The sequence below is a fragment of the Macaca thibetana genome, chromosome 1 (genome assembly GCF_024542745.1).
Source record: "Macaca thibetana thibetana isolate TM-01 chromosome 1, ASM2454274v1, whole genome shotgun sequence".
Lineage (NCBI taxonomy): Eukaryota > Metazoa > Chordata > Mammalia > Primates > Cercopithecidae > Macaca > Macaca thibetana.
The window spans coordinates 69,625,963-69,653,947 of NC_065578.1; the positions used below are offsets into that span (position 1 = coordinate 69,625,963).

Below are 27,985 nucleotides of genomic sequence, written 5' to 3' on the forward strand. Positions count from 1 at the left end.
AGAGGGGGCTATTTATGTGGTCTATTTACAGTTACCAGGTTTCAACACTAAGCCAGGTTTCTGCCACGTCTCGGGCGAACCTCCAGCCTGAGGTCACACAGACGCCCGGGTGGCTCTCAGGAGCCAGCATGGCAGCCTCCTCAGGACTGGTACTCAGGAATTTCTCCCGCAGGGACCAACACCACTTGGACCCAGGGACTCCAGCTTCCCTCCACTTTCTGCACTGGGAGGGGCGGTCGCGGTGACGTTTCAGGCAACGCCTCTGCTGTCAGCCAATAAGGAGCGGGAGACGCGTCGGGCTTTTGCTTAATGGGCCGCGCGGGTCCCGCCCCGCTGTGGTCGTGAGATTTTATCTGCCGGCCGGCTAATAAAATCCACCCCACAATCGCCGTGTCCCGCTTTAGTGCTTCGCTGTCGGCTCTTTCTGCGCGCTTTAGCTCCTTCTTGGCCGATCCTTCTGTCTCTCCCTACCCCGGACACCCGGTTTCCCGGTTCTTTTCCTCTCTCCTTTCGCGGTTCAGCATGCAGGAAAAAGACGCCTCCTCACAAGGTTTCCTGCCTCACTTCCAGCATTTCGCCACGCAGGCCATCCATGTGGGCCAGGAACCAGAGCAATGGACCTCCAGGGCTGTGGTGCCCCTCATCTCACTGTCCACTACGTTCAAGCAAGCGGCGCCTGGCCAGCACTCGGTGAGCTGAGTCTGTCTGGGGCTGTCCACAGTTGGGCGGGAAAAGAAAGATGGCTTATGAATTTGAAAGGCATGTAAGTAATTTATAATATTACTTATAAATTAGGAAGGCAACCGAAAGATGTTTCTACGCTGTAATTCTTGCAGTATAGCTTTGTGTCGGATGGTCCAGTGACCGTGTTTCTTTTGATAAGCAGGAATGGAAGAAGCCGTTTGTCCAACTTGCCATATAGATTTGGCCTGAAATTCACGTGATTTTGACAAATTTGCAATTAAAAACCGAAGGTCCTAACTTTTTTGAGTTACCTTTAGCAGCATAAATTTTAAAGATGTAGTTCGGAGTCAGCTTAAAAAATATTAAGGGTCTGATAACTTGAGGAGAATTAAGATTGTTCCCAGTAGCTGTATTAATAGTTATTGAGTATCTACTATGTGCCAAATACATACTTGTATATAGCATGTGTACTACACGTATTGTCTCATCTAATCCTAACAACAACCCTAGTCTGAACCGAATCCTCATTTTTTCTCAGTAAAACAGCTGAGATTTAGGGAGTTAAGTAGCCTTAGACCAGTAAGTATTGGAGCTGGGATTCAAACTTTAGAAACTTGAGGTTGCTTTAGGAACCAACTCTTAGGCACTCAGCTACACTATGCTATCTCTAATAATGCTAGTAACAATTTAGCCTATTGCATCATTTAATCATTGTGGCTTAGTGATTAAGAACACAAGTCATGACTGGGTGCAGTAGCTTACGCCTGTAATCCCAGCACTTTGGGAGGCTGAGGTGGATGGATCACCTGAGGTTAGAAGTTTGAGACCAGCCTGGTCAACATGGTGAAACCTCGTCTGTACCAAAAATAAATAAATTAGCTGGGCATGGTGGCGGGTAGCTGTAATCTCAGCTACTCGGGAAGCTGAGGCAGGAGGATCGCTTGAACCCAGGAGGCAGAGCTTGCAGTGAGCCAAGATCTCATCATTACACTCCAGCCTGGGCGACAAGAGCGAAACTCCAACTCAAACAACAAAAAGAGGACATAAGTCTTATAGTCAAAAGCTAGTTTTGTATTCTGACACCACTTCTTCTGAGCCGGGGTATCTTGGGCAAGTTATTTAACCTATTAAAGCCTCTGATTGATCCTGTATAAATTTGGATAACAATAGTACCTACCGCATAAGTTGTTGAGATGTATTTAAGGCTGTATGGTACATAATAATTACTCGATGGTAATTTGTTTTTTCATGATGTTCATATTTACACTATTTCCATTTGATCCTCACAACAACCAAGTCAGAGGACAGGACAGGTATTATGTACTTTTTATAGAAAAGGAACTGATCCAGAGTCATACATGAATGATCTGTAAAGCCTATGAAAGAGCCCTCTTTGCTAATCACATAGCTTTTTTTCCCCTTTTGGTGGCATATTTGATGGGTCTTGGGAATTTAAAAGTTACAAGATTTGTAAGAATTAGTTAAAGTCTGTAAGTCCAAGGCCTTGATTATGCTTTGGAAACCACTTCAGTGTGTTATATAAGTTGAGGAAAATCCTTATAGACAGTCCTTTGTTTTGTGAGATAGAGTTCTAAGGCCATTTCTATAACTGATTTAGAATACTCCTTACTGTATTTTAGAATCAAAAGATGTACACAACCTCTCTTTCATCCTCTTTTTTTTTTTTTCAGACAGAGTCTCACTCTGTCACCCAGGCTGGAGTGCAGTGGTGCGATCGTGGCTCACTGCAACCTCCACCTCCCGGGTTCACGCGATTCTCTGGCCTCAGCCTCCCAAGTAGCTGGAATTACAGGCACCTGCCACTGTGCCTGATTCATTTTTGTATTTTTTTTTTTTAGTAGAGACGGGGTTTCACAATGTTGGCCAGGCTGGTCTTGAACTCCGGATCTCGTAACCCACCCGCCTTGGCCTCCCAACGTGCTGGGATTACAGGTGTGAGTCACTGAGTCCAGCTCACAGCCTCTCTTTCAAACATGCAGTTCATTTCTCGTGTAGGGTTTAATGAATGTGTAGCTGCCCAAGCTTTGGAACTCAGTGCAAAAGTTAACCATTCGGGTGTAATATTAATAATTAAATGTTTCCAGGAAGCCAGCAGGGATGGTTAAATCCACAAAAACTCTGCTTAGTATCTTTTTTTTGTTTTTGTTTTTGTTTTTTGAGACAGAGTCTTGCTCTGTTGCCCAGGCTGGAGTGCAGTGGTGCCACCTTGGCTCACTGCATCCTCCGCCTCCTGGGTTCAAGCAATTCTCCTACCTCAGCTTCCCGAGTAACTGAGATTACAGCTACCCGCCACCATGCCCAGCTAATTTATTTATTTTTAGTAGAGACAGGGTTTTACCATCAGACTGGTCTCGAACTCCTGACCTTAGGTGATCCACCTCTGAAAGTGCTGGGATTACAGGCATGAGCCACTGCGCCCGGCCCTTTTTAAAAATTAGCTAAGACCACTAAAGGGAATTTGAAGAGTTGAATGAGAAATGTAAGGTACTTTTCTGTGGCAGACGCCACATGAATCCAAGCATTTTTTTTTTTTTTTTAATCTGCTGGGTGCAGCTGCAGGTCATGGTAAGAAGGTGATGGTGGGGAGTGGTAAGGATATCCTAGAACCCTGTAAAATGTATCTGCTCAGGCTGGGCGTGGTGGCTTACGCCTGTAATCCTAGCACTTTGGGAGGCTGAGGCAGGCGGATCATGAGGTCAGGAGATCGAGACCATCCTCCCTAATGTGGTGAAACCCTATCTCTACTAAAAAAATACAAAAATTAGCTGGGTGTGGTGGCATGCCTGTAGTCCCTACTCGGGAGGCTGAGGCAGGAGAATCGCTTGAACCCAGGAGGTGGAGTTTGCACCACTGCACTCCAGCCTGGAAACAGAACAAGACTCCCATTCAAAAAAAAAAAAAGTCTGCTCAACTTGTCATAAACAAGGGCACATAGCAACAAAACTTTTAAAAGTTATTATTATTAATACTGGGAGCTTCTGAATCAGAAACAAAGGTGAAAGAGTGTTGTGTTTTGTTATGTGTGATGTGAAGCTGAGGGAGAAAATTATAGGACTTCTAATTAATGTTGAAATCCTTGGTTTGCAATCTGGTTTTGACACTCTCTAGGTACTACTACATTTGGCTTCACTTTCTCAGTCATAAGGATTAATAGAATGATTGGATGAATATAGCTAGCAGGGTGCCGTATATGTAAGAGCAGAATAATGCAATTTTTTTTTTTTTTTTTTTTTTTTTTTTTTGAGACAGACTCTGTCGGCCAGGCTGGAGTGCAGTGGCACGATCTCGGCTCAGTGCAACCTCCACCTCCTGGGCTCAAGCAGTTCTCCTGCCTCAGCCTCCCGAGTAGCTGGGATTACAGGAATGCACATTTCTAAAAAGTATTGTGTGGAGTTGTTTTGCCAGGAATTGCTCCCTATGTTTTGAGCTGCTTTTGTAGAGCCAAGATGTGAATGAATGCTGAGTATTTGTAGGATCCGATCATAACTTCCTGTTGTATGCCAAATAGAACTTGAATCAGCCTGACAGGTGGCTCACACCTATCATCTCAGCACTTTGGGAGGCCAATGTGGGAGGATTGCTTGAGGTCAGAAGTTCAAGACCAGCCTGGGCAACATAGCTAGACTGCCTCTACAAAAAATAAAATTAAAATATTAGTTAGGCATGGCGATGTGCACCTGTAGTCCTAGCTACTCAGGAGGCTGAGATGGGAGGATTGTTTAGCCCAGGAGTTTGAGGCTGCAGTGAGCTGTGATTGCCCCACTGTACTCTAGCCTGGGCAATAGAGGGAGGTCCTATCCTTAAAACAAAAGAAACTTGTATCATTTAATCACTTATTTCTTAGGAAATGAAACACAGGTTAGAATTAGGTTTATTCTGTTGGCTTATGCAAGTCCCTTTTCCTAATGTTTCCAGATTAATGAAAAAAGGTGAGTCTAATATAATAAAAATACTAATAATAAAAACTGCCATTTATTTAGTGATTAGCATGTGCCAGGAAACATGTAGTGAATTTGTGCATTATCTCATTTTATTTTCACAACGATTTTATGAATTAGACATCTGTATTTCATTCCCATTTTACAGATACTGAGATTGACTTTCAGAAATGTGAAGTAACTTACCTAGTGTCGTGCACCTCAGAAGTGGCAGATACAGAATTCACATAGAGTTTGTTTGACTTCAGAGCCTCTTGACTATGGCCACAGCACTCTTCTGCTTCTGTATTAAAGCAAGACATATCATGACTAACGAATAGAAACTCATATGGTAGGGTGAAACTGTAGTTGTCTATGTTAGGACTCTGATAATAAACTTAAATCTCTTAGGATGAACTCAAACTTGTTTTCTTCAGGGTTTTGAATATAGCCGTTCTGGAAATCCCACTAGGAATTGCCTTGAAAAAGCAGTGGCAGCACTGGATGGGGCTAAATACTGTAAGTAATTTCCATTTCACAGTCTAGAATCTATTTTTAAATGTATAGAGAAAGCCATAGAGGCACAGAATGTGGAACTGAAAACAAACAGATTCGGTAGTCCAAAATTCCTGTTCTACTGACTTTGAATTCTTTGCCCAAGGTCCCTCAGTTGGTAAAATATGCATATGTGTAATCATCAGGTAAAAATACATATGAATAGAGGACAAATGAATAAAGGAAAAAATTCACATGAATACTACATTTATTAATACTACATTTATTATGTACTATTTGTGTGAAAACAATCTTCATCTGAAACTGTCAGTATAAATAAATAAATGGAAATTAAATTTAATAACACCACCAATTAGAACATAAAATCTTTTTTTGAGACAGGGTTTCTTACTTTGTTGCCCAGGCTGGAGTGCAGTGGCACGATCTCTGCTCACTGCAACCTCATTCAAGCGATTCTCCTGCCTCAGCCTCCTGAGTGGCTGGGATTACAGGTGCGCACCACCACACCCAGCTAATTTTTTTTTGTTGTTTTTTTTGCTTTTTTTTTTGAGACAGAGCCTTGCTCTTGTTGCCCAGGCTGGAGTGCAATGGTAGGATCTCGGCTCACTGCAACCTCCTCCTCCTGGATTCAAGCGATTCTCCTCGTTCAGTCTCCCAAGTAGCTGGGATTACAGGTGCCTGCCACCACGCCCAGCTAAATTTTTGTATTTTTAGTAGAGATGGGGTTTCGCCATGTTGACCAGGCTGGTCTCGATCTCCTGACCTCATGATCCTCTCGCCTTGGACTCCCAAAGTGCTGGGATTACAGGAGTAGGCCACCACGCCCAGCCTTTTTTTTGTATCTTTAGTAGAGATCGAGTTTTGCTATTTTGGCCAGGCTGGTCTCAAACTCCTGGGCTCAAGTGATCTGCCCACCTCGGCCTCCCAAAGTGCTGGGATTACAGATGTGAACCACCGCACTTGGCCTAAACTTTCTTATCCTCTGGCTTATTCACCTAATAATTTGTGCTTAAGAATAGCACTAAAGTTTATTTTCAGTGGTCAATAATTCCTGATAATGTACTGTCAGAGATTAGAGATTAACTCCCTAAACTTTTTCTTTTTTTCATGGAGAGTCTTGTGTATTCATTGTGATTACACTTATCAGACAAATCTCAGGTCTGATGCGAGTTTTGTTAAAATATTTACTGAATTGCATATTCATATAATGAATGTCTGAATCATATCTTTGCTGTATTCTTTATGTTTGAAATTTCTTTTTTCTTTTTTTTTTTCTTTTGATATGGAGTCTCCCTCTGTCGCCCAAGCTGGAGTGCAGTGGTGCATTCTCGGCTCACTGCAACCTCCACTTCCTGGGTTCAAGCGATTCTCCTGCCTCGGTCTCCCTTGCAGCTGGGATTACAGCCATGTGCCGCCATGCCTGGCTAGTTTTTGTATTTTTAGTAGACACAGAGTTTCACCCTGTTGACCAGGCTAGTCACGAAATCCTGACCTCAAATGATCTACCTGCCTTGGCCTCCCAAAGTGCTGGGATTATAGGCATAAGCCACCATGCCCGCCCTGAAATTCCTTTAGTTTGCTATTTTCAAACTGTAATTTAACTGGTAATAGGCCTTTTATCTCAGATATTTGTAAAGAATTATTTTCTTGAAGTGTTTCAGAGAAATGTTATTACCAAGGCAAAATTGACTTAACACAAAAGTATCTGTCCACATTATGTATTTTTTATTTTAAAGATATCTTATTCTTGAAATAGAAAAGGAGATTTTGTAATGGTATTAATCAGGGGCCTCTAGCAACTCAGCAGTGATGGCTGCCCTATCTGCATTGAAGTAAGTCAGATAAATACTTGGAGGTTTGTTTTAACCTATAGGCCTGACTTTTCAGCTTACTCTAACTTGATTTTTATTTTAGGTTTGGCCTTTGCTTCAGGTTTAGCAGCCACTGTAACTATTACCCACCTTTTAAAAGCAGGAGACCAAATTATTTGTATGGATGATGTGTATGGAGGTAGGTGACCCCTCTCGTTTATGTTGTGTAAACTTGTATTTTACAGATAAGAAAGTGAGCCCTGAATTAATATTAACAATGTTGCCAGTATTTTTGGTTATTTATTATATTTTACAGGTGTGACGGGCACCTCTATGCTCTCTCAGACTTGGCAAAAGAGGAGCATAAACACTTAGGGTCCGTGTTCTGGAACTGCTTATAAGAGAGATTATTTATTTATTTTTTTGTTTATTTTAAGACGGGATCTTGCTCTGTCACCCAGGCTGGAGTGGAGTGGTGCAATCTCAGCTCACTGCAATCTCCACCTCCTGGGTTCAAATGGTTCTCGTGCCCCAGTCTCCTGAACAGCTGGGACCACAGGCATGTGCCATCACACCTGTCTAATTTTTGTATTTTTTGTAGAGACGGGGTTTCGTCATGTTGGTCAGGCTGGTCTGGAACTCCTGAGCTCAAGTGATCCTCCCTCTCCAGCCTCCCAAAGTTTTGGAATTACAGGCATGAGCCACCTCACCTGGCCAGAGATTATTTAATAAGAATAGTATTTAAGGCACTAGAATGAATACGTAGCACTTGATCAACTTGCAGACATGTTCTGCTCTAGAGAAGATAAGGTTTAGAAAGACAATGTTCTCCTGTAACTTAATTTTTACCTGTAATAAAGGTGAACTACCACTCAGGTTACTCTCAAGAGCTCAACCCCACATATCCCCTTTTGCTTTTTATTTTTTGTTTGGTACCAGGGAAACTTTCGAAAATTTGTTGAGAGATATGGGCCTCTTTTCCCAAAAAACGTTCTTAAGACTACACTCAGTGATTAGCATTTTAATTTTAGGGGATCTCACGATTGAACCCCTGAAGCCCATCTATGGCTCTATATTTAAGAACTTACATTCCAAAGAGATTAAATGTTAACTATTTAAAGTGGTGAATGTGGAGAAGACAGGCTTGCCCTTGCCTTTAAGCCCACTGATTTTTGTGTTTAAAACAAAAGCAAGGAATTTTGTGAATATACATATACATATATTCCAGATGCTTCCAAATAATTAAAATGTGATTTCTAGAATATTATCATTTTATGTATTTCCTATCGGAACAAAAAGTTAAATCACTAAGTCCTTTAAAACAGCAGTCCCCAACCTTTTTGGCACCAGGGACTGGATTTTTTTTGAGGTGGAGTCTTGCCATGTTGCCAGGCTAGAGTACAGTGGTACAATCTTGGCTCACTGCAACCTCTGCCTCCTGGGTTCAAGAGATTCTCTTGCCTCAGCCTCCTGAGTAGCTGGGATTACAGGCATGTGCTACCATGCCTGGTTAACTTTGTATTTTTAGTAGAGCCAGGATTTCTCCATGTTGGTCGGGCTGGTCTCGAACTCCCGACCTTAGGTGATCCACCCACCTCGGCCTCCCAAAGTGCTGGGATTACAGGTGTGAGTCACCCGTGCCCGGCCTCAGGGACCGGTTTTGTAGAATACAGTTTTTCCATTGACGGGAGGATGGTTTCAGGATGAAACTGTTCCACCTCAGATCATCAGGTGCTATTTAGATTCTCATAAGGAGCATGCAATCTAGATCCCTCGAAAGTTAGATTCTCGTAAGGAGTACACAACCTAAATCCTTCGCATGAGCAGTTCTCAGTAGGTTTCCTCCCGTGAGAATCTGATGCTGCCGCTGATCTGACAGGAGACTGAGCTCAGGAAGTTATAATGCTCATCCGCTGCTCACCTCCTGCTGTGCAGCTGGATTCCTAACAAGCCACAAACCTGTACATCTCTGTGGCCTGTGGGTTGGGGACTCCTGCTTTAAAGGAAGGGACTCACTCTTAGTAAGCATTTTATCCCTCAGAAATTTGCACAATGTTTTGTATTTTATCTTAGTTTCTTTTTTTTTTTTTTTTTTTTTTTTTTTTGAGACGGAGTCTCACGCTGTTGCCCAGGCTAGTGCATGGCGCGATTTCACTAGCTCCGCCTCCCGGGTTCACGCCATTCTCCTGCCTTCCTGAGTAGCACATGCTAATTTTTTGTATTTTATAGAGACGGGGTTTCACTGTGGTCTCGATCTCCTGGCCTTGTGATCCGCCCGCCTCGGCCTCCCAAACTGGGATTACAGGCTTGAGCCACCGCGCCCGGCCTATCTTAGTTTCTTATATTAACTTGTTGAATTGAAATTATAGAAATCTCAAACCTTCAGATACTTTTATAATGCATTATAAAAGTCTCATGACAAACATAGGTGTAAAATCCTGAAAATTGTTGATTTTAAAGAACTTTTTACGTTATTTTCCAATTTTATATTACCTAGGGTCAGTCTACATACCATCACAAGTCTAGTTTCTCGTTAATGACAGGATATTCTTTTGTTGTTGTTGTTGTTGAGTATCAATAGCAATTTTTTCTTTAAGTTTTTATGTGTAAAAATAAATCCAGGTGTATTTATAAAAGAAATTATTTTAAGTCAAATGATTTATCTTCTTTCACTGTAAAAATCTGGTAGTTTGATTTATATTGTCTCATTTTATCGATTAAAACTTTCAGAACTACATAACAAAAAGATGGAAAAAGTACAAAGAATAGTAACCAATTCTTTTCTATTACAAAGTATTTTGAAATTTATTTCAAACATTTCATTGACATTGGTTCATTTAGTTTACAGTTGAGAACTAGGTAGAAATTGTTTAAAAAGATAGGATGTTTCAGGAAGCATGTCACTTAGTGGAGACTGGATGTTTTGAGAAACATTATTTGCTTCAGGCTACTTTTGGATCTCAAGTGTGTTTTATTTGACTCTTGAGCCTTTAAAGAACAAATCTTATTATTCTTTACTGTTTCAGATAGACAAACTATTTGACCAAACTAGAAGTGCTTTTAGTTGCATTTTTCTTGGTGACTGAGAGTTCCATATATTTTGTGTTTATACGCAGAAGGAATGAATGTTTCTTAATGCAATGTTCTTTCCATTTTTTCTGATTCTCTTCTGTCTCAGGTACAAACAGGTACTTCAGGCAGGTGGCATCTGAATTTGGATTAAAGATTTCTTTTGTTGATTGTTCCAAAATCAAATTACTAGAGGCGGCGATTACGCCAGAAACCAAGGTAACTCAGCTCGTTTTCAGTTTTGCCTGTTTTTCCTTTGATGTTTTGTTTTCATCATTTCTGTTTACTAGACGATATAATTTAATGTGAATAACAAATTTTATTATATCCCATTGGAAACATCGACAAAATTAAGATAGACTGTCATCTCCAGGGTATTATAGCATGATGATGGTACATGGTTTCTGGAGTGGAGTTCAAATTTTAATTCTGTATCTTAGTTGGTGTATTATCTTGGGCAAATTATTTAACCAAAGTCTCAGTTTCTTCATTTGCAAAATGGAGATAATTATACTGGTTTTATAGAAAGGGGAGTGTGAGAATCAAATGAGATAATGCATATTAAATGCTTAGTATAGTTCCTGGATACATGGTAATTGTTAAAAAAAATTGCTATGCAGGAGCACCTAATTCTTAACTGCATAGCCAAAACAGTATTGGTAACAGAAGTCATCACAGAGATTGGATTATAGAAAAAGAAACCTGCCAAACCCCCGAACCCTAAGCACCGTGGCTTTGCTGGGCTGTAAGGGATGCTGCCCAGATACTAGTAGATTTAGAGAATGGGCCACAAACAATCTTTAGCTTCCATCCGGGGAAGTTTGTATGCCACCGGAAGGTGTTTTGTGTCTGAGTGAATGGCATATGTGATATTCTTTCTTGCGAACTCATTTAAATTCTGTGTGGATAAAAGAAGGACCAGTGTCTTTTATAAGTCAGCTGTTTACAACTTTTTGCTAATGATTTAAAGGTTAGAATTGTACCAAAGATTATGTTGCAATGAATGCTAAAAAATGAATGTCTTTTCATGTACAAATAATTACTTTGCACATTAACATGGTTGAGCTTTTGGTAATTAAGATTTGTTTTCAGAAGAACTTGTTTTTTATCTTGCTTGGGAGAAAAGCCACATTAAAATAGCTGGTCTGAGTCTTTCTTTCTTTTTTTTTTTTTTGAGACGGAGTCTCGCCCTGTCACCCAGGCTGGAGTGCAATGGCGTGATCCCGGCTCACTGCAAGCTCCGCCTCCTGGGTTCAAACGCTTCTCCTACCTCAGCCTACTGAGTAGCTGGTATTATAGGCACCCACCACCATGCTCAGCTAATTTTTGTATTTTTAGTAGAGACGGGGGTTTCACCATGTTGGCCAGGCTGGTCTCGAACTCCTGACCTTGTGATCCACCTGCCTCAGCCTCCCAAAGTGCTGTGATTACAGGCATGAGCCACCACGCCCGGCCCTGGTCTGAATCTTTCTAAGGGAGGAAAGCAAATTGTGAATATAGTAAGTCTTGTCAACAGAACTTTATATAGTGACTCTACGAACTTGGATTAATACATTTTCCTTCCTGAAATATCAGGTTTTTCACTTGAAGTAGAATGTCTAAGTCCATGTAAAACCTACTTTTTATTTAGGAATAATAAATTCTTATCAGGAATAATTTGTATAGATTCTTTAAATAATTCAAAATTTTTGTAGAATATGTATTATTTTAGCCATCTTATCTTTTCCAGAGTAAAACTCTAAAGTCAGAAGTGTATTAAACCAGATCCCTTGCCTATTTAAATAATAGGTAATAAAAAAAGAATCAGCTGGGCACAGTGGCTCATGCCTGTAATACCAGCACTTTGGGAGGCTGAGGTAGGAGAATCGCTTGAGCCAGCAGTTTGAGACATATAGCGAGACCCTTTCTCTGCAAAAAAAAAAAAAAAAAAAAAAAAAAAAAAAAAAAATTGGCCAGACATGGCCACATGCTTGTAGTTCCAACTACTGGGGAGGCTGAGGTAGGAGGATCACTTGAGCTTGAGAGGTTGAAGCTGCAGTTAGCTATGATCATGCCACTGCACTCTAGCCTGGGCAACAATGTGAGACCCTGCCTCTTAAAAAAAAAAAAAAAAAAAAGTAATTCAATACAATGGCATTTTGTTCAACAAATAGAATTATTTTCTTTGGTCTTTTTGATAACAATCAAGCATCTACTATGTGTCTGAATTGTGGTAGGTTTTGAGATAAAAAGGTCATTGTTACTTTTTAAGTAGGCAGTAACCAGTTTTTCTGTTGTGGGTGTCACTTTTCTTCTTTAGTCTAAAGCCCATGCTCTTCAAGTCTTAGGTGCTTATTCTGTAGTTTCCAGGGTTTCTGGCATTAAGTTCATATTAAATATATTTTTGGCATCATAGGGATAATTCTCTTTCATTAAAATTCTAGGATGTATTCTTACACAATCTATGTTATTTATCTTTGAGAACAGACACCGAGCTATGTCTTTGGAATACACTCCCTTTTTTAAGAAAAATACAATAATTAACTTCAGTACTTTTCTGTTTACATGTACATTATCTCACTTGATCTTTACAAAAATTCTGTAAGATAGGTATTACCAACCCAATTATACAGATCAATAGGATACATTACATACCAATGGCCTCAGAAATTTGTAGGTAAGGCTAGGATTCAGATTTGAACCTCCCAACATCATCATCCACGTGTTTCCATTATATATAACATAGCTTCCCAGATTGTTACAATATATGAGATGTATGTTTGTAAAGTATATTTTTACAAACTATTGAATTATTGTAGCTTGTTTGGATTGAAACCCCCACGAACCCCGTCCTGAAGATGATTGACATTGAAGCCTGCGCACATATTGTCCATAAGCGTGGAGACATTATTTTGGTCGTGGATAACACCTTTATGTCGCCGTATTTCCAGGTAAACGAAAATAATTTTTTTTGGCACAATTAGTAAATCACATATATCCGTAATTAGGAAAGAAAGGACTTGCTTAAATTAAAATCATGATCAAATTCATGAAATCTAATCATCATTCATTATTTATTGGACAGAGAATTAAATTTGGACCTCTTCTACCATTAGTTAGTATCTTTTCAAACATATGTTAATATCCTCTATGGTACTTTGTGTTTTTTATTTATTAAAGCTTACCAGTTCTCTTAAGATGTGTAAACTCTGAAGAAATGGCCTTATTATGTGATTGTATCTGCTAATTCCTTATACATAGTAAGGACTTGAACGTTTATGCATTGGTTACAAATCAGTCATATTTTTCAGTCATCTTCAATATTTTTATATATATTATAAAAGAAAAGTGATGCTCAATGATTTCAGTGTATGTTATACATATTATTTCTCTTCTAGTTTTTATTCCTTCAGCACTCCGTATACTATGCCTAGATCTCTTTAACTTATTATTATTTTGAACTTTTACTTTATTTATTTTACATTATAGCTGTAAGTATTTATAGTGCTCTTGTGTTAGTCTCTTTGGGCTGCCATAACAAATTACCATAAACTGGGTGGCTTATAAATGGCAATTTATTTCTCACAGTTCTGAAGGCTGGGAAGTCCTCAATCAAAGTGCCAGCAGATTCAGTGACTGGTGAGGGCCCGCTTTCTGGTCCATAGACAGAGCCTTCTCACTATGTCCTCACATGGTAGAAGAGACATGGCAGTTCTCTGGGGCCTCTTTTATCAGGGCATTGTATTAGTCCCTTCTCACACTGCTATAAAGAAATAACCTGAGACTGGGTAATTTATAAAGAAAAGAAGCTTAATTGGCTCACGGTTCTGCAGACTGTACAGAAAGCATGATGCTGGCATCTGCTTGGCTTCTGGGGAGGCCTCAGAAAACTTAGAATAATGGTGGAAGGCAAAGGGGGAGCAGGCACGTCACATGACCAGAGTAGGAGCAAGAGAGAGAACGAGGGGGAAGGTGCTACACACTTTTAAACAACCAAATCTCACAAGAACTCACAATTGTGAGGACAGTCCCAAGAGGAGATGGTGCTAAACCATTCATGATATATCCACCCTCATATATCCCTCCAGGCTGCACTCCAACATTTGGGGATTACAATTCAACATGAGATTTGGTGGGGACACAGATCCAAATCATATCAGGCACAGATCACCCTAATCACCTCCCAAAGGCCCACCTCCTAATCACACTAGTGATTAGATTTCAACCTATGAATTTTGGAGTACACAGTGTTCAAACCGTAGCAACTCTCTTTAATGATTTCTTTCCCTACCTAGCCCTCTGCATTTGTTTCCTCCCCAGACCACCCCTCCCATACATCCTCTATCCTTTCCTTTTTTCTCTGTCTTGTGTCTAGTTTCATCCTCTTTTCTGTTTTGCTTTCTTTTGTAGATCACTTTGGGATCTCTTTATAATTAACTTGTTTCCTGCCTTTTCCCCACAGGTTCTCCCTCTCTTTCCTCTGAGTAACCCAACTCTTTCCTTTCTTTGTTAGGAGTTACCTTCTTCCTGCTCTTTTCTTCCTGCCTGTACCTTGTCATACTTAGTACACTTCCTGTAGTTCATCTTTATTCTGCAGAGTTCCTGAAACCCAGCTCATTTTCTCTGGCTCTTCAATTGGGCAGATGTTTACAGGTTTTATTGTTTACATTTCCCCCCTTTTCTGTTCTGGGTCCCTGAAGTTGATACAGGTTGCTGCTTCCATGTGACTGGCCGACTCCCTGGGCAGTTTCTATAAACCTGCTCTTCACCTTCCTCCATTTTATTTGAAGGCATTGTCATAGTTTATTTTCCTTTCCTGAAGCACATTTCCAGCCTACATTGCATTCAGACAGCTTCATGGGCCATCTGCCTTTGGCTCATAATGTATCCTTGATTACTGATTTTATCAGGTAAAGCAATCTGTTTCCAAGTGAAAAATCTGGCATTGTCTATTTGGCATCGTCTATTTGTCCCAAGTGATTTTCAGTGTAATATTCCTTATCACAACTCCTTAGCCCATATGCCGCTTACATTAGGCCAGTTAATACAGCATAGTATAGCTTTAGCTGAGTCACCGTGAGTCCTGTATATTCCCCAAAAATTGCATACGTTTTCTAGTCTGGCCCTGCCCAGGTTACTCATCAAACCTGGCCCTCCTTCTCCTATTACCGTCACTAACATAGGTCTAGTTTTTTTGCATTTTTGAAGCCCACATCACATTCCTCATGCCAGTGATTGGAATTTGCTTCATTTCAATTTGGATTTATTCCAGTTGAATTACTCAGAATCACATCATCCCTAAGTAGCTACATGTGTTGTTTCCATAAAGCAAATCTTCCTGAAAAAAATCCTCTCATTGTCTTACCTTCATGAAAACGGAATATATTCTCTTTCTTCCCAGTCTTTTGTCCTCTGGATCTTCTGTAAGTCTCACGAAAGGCAAAATAGACCTACTAGCATGAAGTTTCAGATTAGCACCTCTGGAGTCAGGCAGTCTGGGTGTGAGTCCTGGCTCTACCAGCTTTTTAATCTGAGGGATCTATCTCATTTTTCTTAGTACCCTTTCCTCACCTGTATGATGAGAGCCATAAAGGTACTGATTTTATTGAGTTAGGTAAAGTATTTTGTACAGTGCTTCCCTGGGTTATATAAAGTATGTAGCATGATTCTCAGAAGATAATGAGATCAGCAGGTGTTAGTGATTTGGTTTTTATTTTTCCTTCTCTTTTGGCTGTAGAGTTTACAAATGTTAGCACTAGAAAAGACCTTAGGCCTCATCTACTTTGACTCCATCCCTTTAGAGATGTGCAAACACATATGCAGAGAGTGCTTTGGGCAATACTTTACCTAAAGCATCCTATTTTTGAAATACCCTAAGTGAAAAGTCCCCATAGCCACCTGTACTAATATCTTCCAAAGACTAAACAGCTCTAGTAAGGATGGAATAAACACATATGGTTCTATGTTTAGGAAAATGTAAAGGGAAAGATGTTGATAATGTATTTTTGTTTTTTTGTTTGTTTGTTTGTTTGTTTTGAAATGGAGTCTTGCTGTGTTGCCCAGGCTGGAGTGCAGTGGTGCGATCTCAGCTCACTGCAACCTCTGCCTCCCCGGTTCAAGCAATTCTCCTGTCTCAGCCTCCCAAGTAGCTGGGATTACAGGTGTCCACCACCATCCCTGGCTAATTTTTGAATTTTTAGTAGAGACAGGGTCAGGGTTTCACCATGTTGGCCAGGCTGGTCTCGAACTCCTGACCTCAAGTGATCCACCCACCTAGGCCTCCCAAAGTGCTAGGATTACAGATATGAACCACCATGCCCTGCCTGACAATGTATTGTTAAGTGGAAAGTCTACACCTTTCACTCTCATTGTAAACAAATACATTTTAAGACTATAGGATTAACCTAGAGGACATTATGTTAAGTGAAATAAGCCAGGCATGGACAGACATATATGGCATGATCTCATTCATGCGTGGAATGTAAAAAATGTTGATCTCATAGAAGTAGTGAATAGAACAGTGGTGACCAGAGTCTAGGGAGGGGAGGGTGGAGGTGGGCAGGACAGAGGATGATCAATGGGTACAAAGTTACAATTAGAAGGAGGAATAAGTGTTGGTGTTCTACTGTACAAAATGATGACCAGAGTTAACAATAATATACTGTATATATCAAAACAGGAGAGAGAATTTTAAATGTTTCTACTACAAAGAAATGATAAATATTTGAGATGATGGACATGCTAATTACCCTGCTTTTGATCATTACACAATTACACATGTATTGAACATCACATTATACTCCATGACTTAAAGGATTGATTTACAGGAAAATTAGGTGAAAGAAAACACTTTAAAAAATTCCTTCTCTTTTTTGTTTTTCTTAATTCTCCCAATTTCAGACAAATTTATTTATTTATTTATTTATTTGAGACAGAATCTTGCTCTGTCGCAGAGCAGGCTGAAGTGCAGTGGTGTCATCTCAGCTCACTGCAACCTCCGCCTCCTGGTCCTGCCTCAGCCTCCTGAGTAGCTGGGATTACATGCATGTACCACCATGCTCAGCTAATTTTTTTTTATTATTTTTAGTAGAGACAGTGTTTCACCATGTTGGCCAGGCTGGGCTTGAACTCATGGCCTCAAGTGATCCACCCACCTCAGCCTCCCAAAGTCTGGGATTACAGGTGTGAGCCCCCACCCCAGTAAATTTATTTCTTTGTTGTTGTTTTTAAGAGAAAGTCTTGCTCTGTCACTCAGGCTGAAGTGCAGTGGCTTGATCATGGTCCACTGCAGCCTGAAAATCCTGGTCTCAAGCGATCCTTCTGCCTCAGCCCCCTAAATTGCTGGGATTACAGGTGTGAGCCATTCCCCAACTCCCGGCCATCTAGATTTCTTGTAATACCTAATACAATGTACCCGCTTTATTAGTAGTTGTTAACACTACATTGTTTAGGAACTAATGACAAGAAAAAGTCTGTACATGTTTAATGCAGACACAACCATTCTTTTTTTTAACCATTCATTTTTTTTTCCATTTTTTTTTATCCACAGTTGGTTGAATCCATTAAGAATCAAGGTCATGACAAACCCCAAATGTGAATAATCACAGCATACGTCATGAGGTTTTAATCAATAAAAATCTCAGCAGATGAGTTTATACTTACTCTAATAAAAATTGCTGAATGTTCATGTCAACTATTTTACATGTTTAATGAGTCATAAAATACCAGTGTCTCTACTGTAGGTAATAAATTTAGAGTCCTGTCAGAAACTGCTATAAAAAACAGGTTCAAGAGACCGGTTGACCTGGGCTTATTTTCTATTTCCAAGAAACTTTTGCCTTCAGATTAAAGACTGGATTCAATACTTTACATTTTTCTTTGGTGGGAGGGAGGCAAAGGAGAAATAATATCAGAGATCCTGGAAAATTTTAAGATGCACATATTTTTGCAAAGTTAATATTGATTATAATAAGAATGAAATTTACAATTGCAGATAGGCAGGTAATGAAGCATATTTTCAAATGGTTTCTCTAAGTAAAAAACTTGTTTCTTTCAGCGCCCTTTGGCTCTGGGAGCTGATATTTGTATGTGTTCTGCAACAAAATACATGAATGGTAAGATGAGTACAGCGTACACTTTGAATGTTCTTTTCCATGGATAGGTGAAAATAGCATAGGGCTTGACTTTTGATCCCTTTTCTTTGATTATTTTGTAGATTTTTTTTCTGTGACTCATGTAGAAAGTAAAAAAAAAAAAAAAATCCTTTGATTAAATGTAGGATTTCGTTTATAGTACACAAAACTATGCTCATGATTTATGAGAAGAGGATTAAAGTTGACCGTAAAAAGTTATGCTTTTATCTTGCTGACACCTTAAAGAAACATTTTGTTCTTATATAATTTTATTTTATTGTTTTAGACATAGCTTTTGCTGCTGTCCAATTGAATAACGTTTATTTAAACTTATTTTATAGAGCTTCTTCCCTGAGAGTTTTTTCAAGTGAAAATCACATTTTGGAAGTTGTAAAATAAAGAGTAAATATAAATTGTTTCTAATTGAAACTTTTTTTGTTTGTATTTTGTTTTTAGGCCACAGTGATGTTGTAATGGGCCTGGTGTCTGTTAATTGTGAAAGACTTCATAATAGACTTCGTTTCTTGCAAAATTGTAAGTATTAAAAAGTCCAGATTCTCTATGATTCTCTCAGTGACTACATTTGATATTTGTATTTCCACTAAGTGTTGTGAAGTGATGGAACTCTAATAATTTATGAAGAAATGAAAAATAGAGGAGAAAAATTCTGACTTTATTATTTATTTGTTTATTTTTTTGAGATGGAGTTTCACTCTGTCACCCAGGCTGGAGCGCAGTGGCGTGATCTCGGCTCGTGACCACTCTGCCTCCAGGATTCAAGCAATTCTCCTGCCTCAGCCTCCTGAATAGCTGAGATTACAGGTGCCCACCACCATGCCCAGCTAATTTTTTATATTTTTGGTAGAGACGGGTTTCACCATGTTAGCCAGGCTGGTCTCAAACTCCTGACCTCAGGTGATCCACCTGTCTTGGCCTCCCAAAGTACTGGGATTACAGGCGTGAGCCACTGCGCCCAGCCAAAAAAATTTTTTCTGATTTTAGAGGAAAGTGTTATAAAAATAGTTATAGTAGGCTGGGCACGGTGGCTCATGCCTGTAACCCCAGCACACTGGGAGGCTGAGGCAGGTGGATCACTTGAGCTCAGGAGTTTGAGACCAGTCTGAGCAGCATGGCGAAACCCTGTCTGTACCAAAAATACAAAAAAATTAGCCAGGTGCAGTGGCACATGCCTGTGGTCCCAGATACTTGGTGACTGAGACAGGAGAATTGCCTGAGCCTGGGAGGTGAAGGTTGCAGTGAGCTGACATCGTGCCACTGCAATCCAGCCTAGGCAACAGAGTGAGATACTGTCAAAAAAAAAAAAAAAAAAAAAAAAAAAAAAAAAAAAAAAAAAAGTTATAGCATAGCAAGGCTTTATGACATAAGAAATGAATTTTTTTTATTTTCATGTCCATCTTAATTATAATCATAATTTGATAAAGCCCTAGTGAATTTTTAGTTTTAAGACTTAATGGGTTTTTTTTTTCTTTTTTAAAATTACATTTGAAATGAGGGCTTTCATATACTATACCTTTTATATCAGGAATGATGGTTAATTTTAAATAGCACTTATAGTATCAACTTAAATTTTTCAACAGATGTCTAAACACCATTTCCTATTTACATTGCTTAGTTTATCTCCAGTACAGTTAAGGATTAAACCATTGTGATTTGACAGGTAAGATATAAACATAATTAGGAATAAAAATGTCCTCCAGGAGGGAAACTGAAACTTATTGCTTGGTAAGTATCCTTTGGTTTATAAAAAGTAGAAATGAAGTGTATATCCCGGAGGTATGTGAAATCATTGGCTGCTTTGCACAAAGGCTAAATAGAATATTAGTAGAATATTCAGTAATAATAGAACTTGAACTGCTATTTTTCTCTGTATGTTAAAATAAGTTTTCAAAGAAATACAAGGTTAGGCTATGCACAATTTATGATTTTATTAAAATCATGGAAAGGACTATTTATTTTCATATTCGAGAAGTTTATATCATTGTGCTTTTACTTAGTTTTCAGCATATTTGCTTCTCCTCATTTTAAAGTAAATTTCTCTAAGCATATTCTATGCTTTGTTCTCGTGCTTCTGATTTGATATATTATTTTCCTCCCAGAACTCAAACACTGAGCTTTACACCTAGCTTCTGAGAGTCACTATAATGAAAAAGAGAAGCCAGATAATTTCTTGGCCATACCCTGCCTTCAAACTAATCCAGGATGTTTTCTTTTTGCAGCTCTTGGAGCAGTTCCATCTCCTCTTGATTGTTACCTCTGCAATCGAGGTCTGAAGACTCTACATGTCCGAATGGAAAAGCATTTCAAAAATGGAATGGCAGTTGCCCAGTTCTTGGAATCTAATCCTGGAGTAGAAAAGGTTATTTATCCTGGTATGTTATTTATCCTGGTATGTTAGTTTGATTTCTAAGCAGATACGCTTATACTAGGATTTCAGCAGTTATCCTGAGCATCGTGTTTATGTAACATTTATTTCTAAGTTAAGTGCTTTCACGTATTGTTTATGTTCATTTATTATTGAGCACTGCCATGTGTCAGGCTCTGTGGTGGGTCTGGTGGAAAGAAGATAGACTTGGTCTCTACCCTTGTATTGCCTCTAGTCTAGTGGATGCTTGGATATTAGAAAATTATTTTTATGCATTTGATGTTCCTGTGGTGGTGTCTAGTGGATGCTTGGATATTAGAAAATTAGTTTTATGCATTAGATGTTCCTGTGGTGGTGTCTAGTGGATGCTTGGATATTAGAAAATTAGTTTTATGCATTAGATGTTCCTGTGGTGGTCTGTGATTTGAAGGCTTGTGTGTATCTATTCAAAGATGTTAACATTGGACTTTTCAGTTGATTTGCTTATAATCTTGTCAGTCTGCCATTCAGCATTAACTCTCACTTTAATCTGATAGAGGTTTGTTCCAGTTGAGACTTGATATTAGGTGCCAAAATTCCCCTGAAGTTCTCTTTTTTTTTTTTTTCTTTTTTTTTTTTTTTTTTTTTTTTTGGAGATGGAGTTTCACTCTTGCCCAGGCTGGAGTGCAATGGTGTAATTTTGGCTCACTGCAACTTCTGCCTCCCGGGTTCAAGTGATTCTCTTGCCTCAGCCTCCCAAGTAGCTGGGATTACAGGTGCCTACCACCATGCCTGGCTATTTTTTGTATTTTTAGTAGAGACGAGGTTTCACCATGTTGGCCAGGCTGGTCTCGAATTCCTGACTTCAGGTGATCTGCCCGCCTTGGCCTCCCAAAGTGCTGGGATTATAGGTGTGAGCCACTGTGCCCAGCCCCCTAAGGTTCTCTTCTGTATTTGTATTCCTTCACCTCTCCCAGCATCCAGAAATGCTTCTGTGGAGTTAGCTGAATTTATTTTTACCAGTCTCTTAAGCTGTGGTAGTCCTAAAGTAGTTCTTTTATTTTTAGATCCTTTTGAAGGATTTAGCGTCTAGAATATATAGAAAAATTAAGACTGGTCCCTCTACACAAGGAATTTAGAGAAACCAAAGCGAAATACATGTGAAACTAAATGCCCTAAATGTACTTTAGGTAAAGAGCTGTTGATTGATATATATTCTGTGCCATGAAGAGTGGGCAGCATTGGTTAAAAAGGCATAGACAAAGTATTGGAGATTTATTCAAGAAATGTTTATTAATTGCCAGCTATGAGCCAGGCTTTGCGCTAGGAACTGGGATCCAATTAGTAACAAAAGAAACGGATTTGCCCTCATGGAGCAATTCTGGTGGCTAAGACAGGTACTAAACGAGAAATTACAGGATATAATTAACAAGGGAAGTCCAGGTTGAAGGGACAGCATGGGCAAAGGCCCTGAGATGAAAGGGAGTGCAGTGATACTGGTGTAAAGAAAGCTGAAGAGGGTAGAAAAGATGAGGCAACATAAAGCTGGAGAGATAGGGGCCCGAGCAAGTAGCCAGATGTGAGCATGGCATAATCCTCATCTTAGACTTATTTGCAGTTTACTTAAGTAGACAGTGAAAAATTCTCCCCCCACCAAAAACAACAACAACAACAAAAATTACGTGTTTGACTCTAAAATAAGACTTTTCTGATACCTTATGATTACAGGGCTGCCCTCTCATCCACAGCATGAGTTGGCGAAGCGTCAGTGTACAGGTTGTACAGGGATGATCACCTTTTATATTAAGGGCACTCTTCAGCATGCTGAAATTTTCCTCAAGAACCTAAAGGTAAACTTACAAAATAGGTTTAAAATTGTAAGAGGTAAGGCCTCCTTACAGCAGTTCACTATCTCTCACTTCCACTCAAGTCAGATAAAGTTTTTGTGTCTGCAGGTTACACTCATAAACCTCTTTATCATGAAATGCATTGGGTTGAAAATGACTTAAACAAAAGTGTCACAGTAGCAGACATCTAAATATGTTCATCTACTTAACTCTCTACATACTACAATCAATTTGAGAGACACAATGCTTTTATTTAAAAGTGAACCCCTTTTTTCAGATGAAATAGGTAAAACCTTGAAGTAGTGTGCAGTTAGTGCACTGCACAAGGCTTGTTCTAAAAATCCATCCTATGAATGGCTTTCCAAACCCTTTGCCTCCTAGGCTGCATCTGACTAGGGGAGGCCTTTGTCTAATTTTCAAAAACCCAGGAGGCTCTCAGGGGCCATGAGCAAGAGACCTGTCCAACTCCATACACTGGGCTTAACCTTGAGCTCATGCAGTTTGAATACTACAGAATAGATTAATAGAAAGCTGCCAGATTAGTCAAAGTGTTCCTGGTGTCACCTTAATTTCATACAGTTACCAAAGTAACTTTTAAAACATTTGTAAAGTTTTATGACACTATCACACTCAAAATAAAAAGTGTTTTTTTTTTTGTTTTTGTTTTTTCCTGTTCCAGTAGGGAGTTAAAGGATGTATTTCATAAGTGATATGTATTAACAAGGAAGTATGTATAACTTGGGAGGCATTTAGAGATTTTTTTATTTATGTGGTAACCATGGAGCAAAGTCTCAAATGCAACCATTTTTTCTTGTTTTTTTGAGGCAGAGTTTCACTCACTTCCCCAGGCTGGAGTTCAGTGGCATGACCTTGGCTCACTGCAACCTCCACCTCCTGGGTTCAAGTGATACTCCTGCCTCAGCCTCCCAAGTAGCTGGGATTACAGGTGCACACCACCATGCCAGCTAATTTTTGTATTTTCAGTAGAGACGGGGTTTCACTATGTTGGCCAGGCTGGTCTTGAACTCCTGACCTTAGGTGATCCGCCTGCCTTGGCCTCCCAAAGTGCTGGGATCACAGGCGTGAACCACTGTGCCTGGCCTAAAAACATTTATTTTTAGATTTTAGTATTTTTAGTTTACTAGAAAGTCTAAATTCATGTTTTCTTTGCCATAGCTATTTACTCTGGCTGAGAGTTTGGGAGGATTCGAAAGTCTTGTTGAGCTTCCGTAAGTATAGTTCTGTTTTTCTCAGTACTTTAAATTTGATGTCAGCTTTAATGATTGGGAAAGAAATGTGACAAGGTCAGGGATAATTCAAGATATTTAACAATAAGAATAGCATGACATTAATCAGAATGGACTCTTACCCTGTCAAGATGGAGACCCTGATAAATCTCATGGCGGGCTACTTGTTAGTGAGTCGTGTCCTCCCAAATGTTGCTTCCTTCCCTGCTCTGTCAAAAAGAGATTCCAGCAGTAATTGTATTCTAGGATCTCTGACCTCTGACCTCTAACCTAGGGCCACATGTTCTACCCTACTCAGCCTTAGAGGGGACTGGAGACTTTGTACTAGAAAAGCTTCTTTCAAAGCTCTTTGGGAAACAGAGAATTTGTCTCTGATGAAACTCCTCCATGCCCTTGATTATTGGAGAAGAGCCCTACTAGATACTGTCAAATCTTTTGCTTTCTGTTCTCTGTGGGATAAACCTTTAATATCTTTATGTTGTGTACAAGATAAATCCAAACCCTAACTTGGTACCAGGCCCTTCAGTATCTAACCCAATGAATTCATCTAATTTTATCAAAGCATCAGAGGATATTGGTACAAGAAGCAGCCTAAGATCATACAGTCCAACAGCTTATTTTACAGGCAAGGAAACAAAGATCCAGAAGGTTGAGCTGATTGATTCAAGTGTCACATAGGAACATGTTAGCAACTTCACTCTTGGATTTGCATCAGAAACAGTGAGGGGAGGTAAAAGGTGCCTGGATCTGGATTTGAGATCTGCTTCCACCAATTAGTTAACCTTTAAACTTCCATTTTTTAACCCATAAAATGAGATTAATAATTAATGATTTTTGGCCTGGTGCAACGTATTATGCCTGCAATTACAATACTTTGGGAGGCTGAGGTGGGTGGATCACTTGAGGTCAGGAGTTCAAGACCAGCCTGGCCAACATGGTGAAATCTTATCTCTACTGGAAAAAAAAAAGGAAAAAAGTATCTGGGCGTGGTGGTGCACGCCTATAATCCCAGTGACTTGGGTGGCTGAGGTATGAGAATTGCTTGAACCCAAGTGATGGAGGTTGTGGCAAGCCGAGGTTGCAGCAAACCGAGATCACACCACTGCACGCCAGCCTGGGTGACGCAGTGAGACTCTGTCTCAAAAAAACCAAAACAACAACAAAAAATTAATGATTATTCATTTATTGATTACCTGTACCACCAAGCATTCCTGATATATATATTACCTTTATTATATGCTACTATGGCCATATGTTGTAATTATTGCAGGGTTAAGTCAACATCATAACCTAACTATTTTTAACTATACTAAATATATACGGGGTATTTCTGTGTCTTCATTTTCATAAACATTCGTGGAATAACTTGTTATGCAAGCATTGTGTGGAGAAATGTCAGGGCCCACCAAAGTTTAGGCCTCTTTTCTGTCTTTGTTTAGGAGTTTACAGTTAGACAGAAAGTCAGGCAGTCTCACAAAGTTTAAAAAAAAAAAAAAAGATGTCCAAATAATGACTTGAAATAATTCATGTAACACAGCTTTTTGTTAGTCTTTCCAGAAGATGCCTGCTAGTAAGTTTGGATGCACAAGAGGGCACACTCAGCGTGTGAAATGGGTTTATTTTTCATAGTAATGAAATGTGTATTACCTTGAGACTCTCTTGTCTTAAATCTCTCCTGATTTACGTAGGGATTTTTGTTTAAAGTTGCTTGGCCCCCAGACACCCTGGTTTAGGCTATAACCGCGATGCCAGAGGATGGGTGGATTTAGGTCAGGGCTTGTCTGTTCTATGACCCTTCATTCTGTGTCTCCCAACTCTGCTGCTACTAGTAGAGCATTGCAATACGGGAGGGAGGAAGTGAAGATAATGTGTATTAGCTTAGTCTCCCAGCCTCACAACACATATAACTCTGTAACCTTAGAAAAGTTACTCATCCTCCCTAAATCTCAATTTCCTTGATTTTAAAATGTGAGCAACACTCTACATAGCTTTTAGGTTTTTTGTGAGAACATGGGAAAAAAACTCCCTAAGCGAATGCCTTGGTTCATACTAACTACCACGTAAATGTTAGCACCTACTATGAACTATTATCTTTTATTAGGCATCTCTACTACATTCCAAGTGCTTCGAAGTGCTTTATCCATGTTTCTTCAAATTAATGCCTGTGACAAACTTTGAAGACAGGTGTCATATCCAATTTTTATTCATTAAAAAAATGAATTAATGCACGCAAACCAGCTAGTAGAGTATCTGCCTCATAGTAAGCATACAGTAGGTGCATCTGTTATTATTTCAAATAAGGAAATAGGCACTGAGGATGAGTAACTTTTATAAGGCCACATAGCCAGTATGTGGAGGGGCTAAGATTCATATCCAAGTTTGTTGGTCTCTGAGACCTGAGTTCTTATTTCTACATGTACACATTCTTTTAAGGAATTATGAGTCTCCCAGGGCAGAACATTTTAAGATGGATGTTTCTATCTAAACACTTTAGTAGTGTGATAAAGGAAGATATCCATCACTCAGACCACAACTGAGATGTTTTTTTTTCCCCATGGCTCTCATGTAAGAAAGGAGAAAGCAGCTTAGGTATTGATTTTGCTGGTGGCATGCAGGGAAACGAAGAGTGTTGGCTGTAGTATACATATTGGGGCTAAGTGAGATGCTAAGCCTCTCCTCCATTATTCTTCACAGAAATTTCTCCTTCCTTGAAACTTTGGCAGTGTTTTTGTCTATACTTGTTTGGCATTGTTTATATAGACTATTTTGTTTTGTGAATTGTCATAGTTTTTAGCTCCTGCTTTGTTATTTAGGGTAAAGAAAACATCTCATTCTTCTTGGTTTCCCAATTTTTACTGCAGTGCTTGACATATGGGTGCTTTTCCTTTACATCTGTTGATGATGGTAATGAGCTGCTAGATAGTTTGAAAAATCCTTCTAGGCCTCTATGCCAGGAGTTATATTGTAGAATTCTGAATGCATAGTGGTTGCTACTAGTGATTCTTGGTGGTCTTTCTCCGATGTGCCTCAGAAGGTCCAGCTCTGAATTGATCCAGAGGAAACTGATTATGACAGGCTTTTGGTCCAAGAGATCTCTTGTAAGTAACAGTCCAGTAGGTTGGTCACAGAGTACACGATTTCTGGCCAAAGCCTCATGTAGGCAGGTATTGAAATCTACACCCTGGGGAGGCTATGCCTTACCCTACTGCACGGGGGTACTTGACATACACTTTCAGTGTTTGGATTGAGCATATCTTACCGAAGGTATAAAGAAGATTAAAAAAAATCTTGCTTTTCACTTAAAATCATAGCTAGAAGAAATAAGTTTCATAATTTTCTCTTTTTTTGCCTGTGAATTATAGGGGTATGCAAAATTTGATATTTGGAGCAGAAAAATTTTGAGGGTAATTGCAGTTTATGAGACAGAAACATGCCTCCACTGACACCATATAGTGATAAAAAATTTGCTCATGTCTTCTTTCAGGGCAATCATGACTCATGCATCAGTTCCTAAGAATGACAGAGATGTCCTTGGAATTAGTGACACACTGATTCGACTCTCTGTGGGCTTAGAGGATGAGAAAGACCTACTGGAAGATCTAGATCAAGCTTTGAAGGCAGCAGTAAGTCTTATTATTGTGTGTGTGTGTGTGTGTGTGTGTGTGTGTGTATGTGTGTCTGCTTTATCTTGAGCATGGGGGTCACTATATTTACAAAGAGTGGTCTCATGTGAACTCTAAAGCTTTTCTGTTCCTATAATAGACCAGGTGTATAAATAAAGGTACAGGGAGCTCAGTCAAAGTGCTTATTTAAAGGATGGTAGTATTCAGTAAAAGGACTTCTTGAGGAGTTGAAGCTATGGCCTATATGTTTAATAACATATTTTCTTGTACACTGTTATTATAGCACCCTCCAAGTGGAAGTCACAACTAGTATTCCAGAGCTGCTATTAGAAGCTGCTTCCTGTGAAGATCAAATCTTCCTGAGTAATTAAACGGACCAACAATGAGCCTTTGCAAATTTTTCAAGTGGAAATTTTAAGGCACCTCATTATCTTTCATAACTGTAATCTTCTTAGGGATCATCTCTCTTAAAAAGTTTTCTGTATGTCATATTATAATTACAGGTCAATTCTGTTAATATCTTTTTGTTAATTTTGCTCTATGTTTGCCTCTGAAGGAGGCGAGATTTTTGCTGCTTTGGGGGATCATGTTCTTTTTTCATGTCTAAGATTTATTTTGATCATGTTTACAATATAATGGTCATTCATTTTTTATGTTTTGTGAAGAACTTAAATTTAAGCGAATGTTCTTAAATCAAGTGTGATTTTTTTTGCATATCATTGAAAAGAACATTAAAAGCAATGGTTTACACTTAGTTACCATAAGCCAAAAATCAAA

At 39.3% G+C, this 27,985-nt stretch overlaps 2 protein-coding genes across 5 annotated transcripts in view; one reads left to right on the plus strand and one right to left on the minus strand.

The window, feature by feature from the left end:
- LRRC40 (leucine rich repeat containing 40) overlaps nucleotides 1–27,985 on the minus strand; it is a 370,991-nt gene that overhangs the window by 275,925 nt on the left and 67,081 nt on the right. The window lies entirely within an intron of this gene.
- CTH (cystathionine gamma-lyase) lies at nucleotides 21–27,962 on the plus strand. Of its 4 annotated transcripts, none has more exons than XM_050804776.1 (13): nucleotides 21–149; nucleotides 571–690; nucleotides 5,060–5,141; nucleotides 7,053–7,148; nucleotides 10,128–10,237; nucleotides 12,817–12,948; nucleotides 18,054–18,111; nucleotides 18,586–18,663; nucleotides 20,367–20,519; nucleotides 22,220–22,341; nucleotides 23,515–23,567; nucleotides 27,070–27,208; nucleotides 27,492–27,962. In XM_050804776.1, the coding sequence occupies exons 1-13, from the start codon at nucleotides 129–131 to the stop codon at nucleotides 27,516–27,518; spliced, it is 1,191 nt and encodes a 396-aa protein (XP_050660733.1). In that variant the 5' UTR covers nucleotides 21–128; the 3' UTR covers nucleotides 27,519–27,962. The 4 variants fall into 4 exon arrangements, with proteins under 4 accessions (XP_050660733.1, XP_050660743.1, XP_050660754.1 ...); XM_050804786.1 differs by having other exon boundaries at nucleotides 586–690; XM_050804797.1 differs by lacking the exon at nucleotides 21–149 and having other exon boundaries at nucleotides 328–690.

Excerpts from the sequence above, each read along its gene's own strand:
- CTH (XM_050804797.1), top strand. The coding sequence starts at position 523 with ATGCAGGAAAAAGACGCCTCCTCACAAGGTTTCCTGCCTCACTTCCAG. Across the intron at positions 18,664-20,366 it reads ACTTCGTTTCTTGCAAAATT|CTCTTGGAGCAGTTCCATCT; the intron begins GTAAGTATTAAA and ends TTCTTTTTGCAG. Across the intron at positions 23,568-27,069 it reads GAAAGTCTTGTTGAGCTTCC|GGCAATCATGACTCATGCAT; the intron begins GTAAGTATAGTT and ends GTCTTCTTTCAG.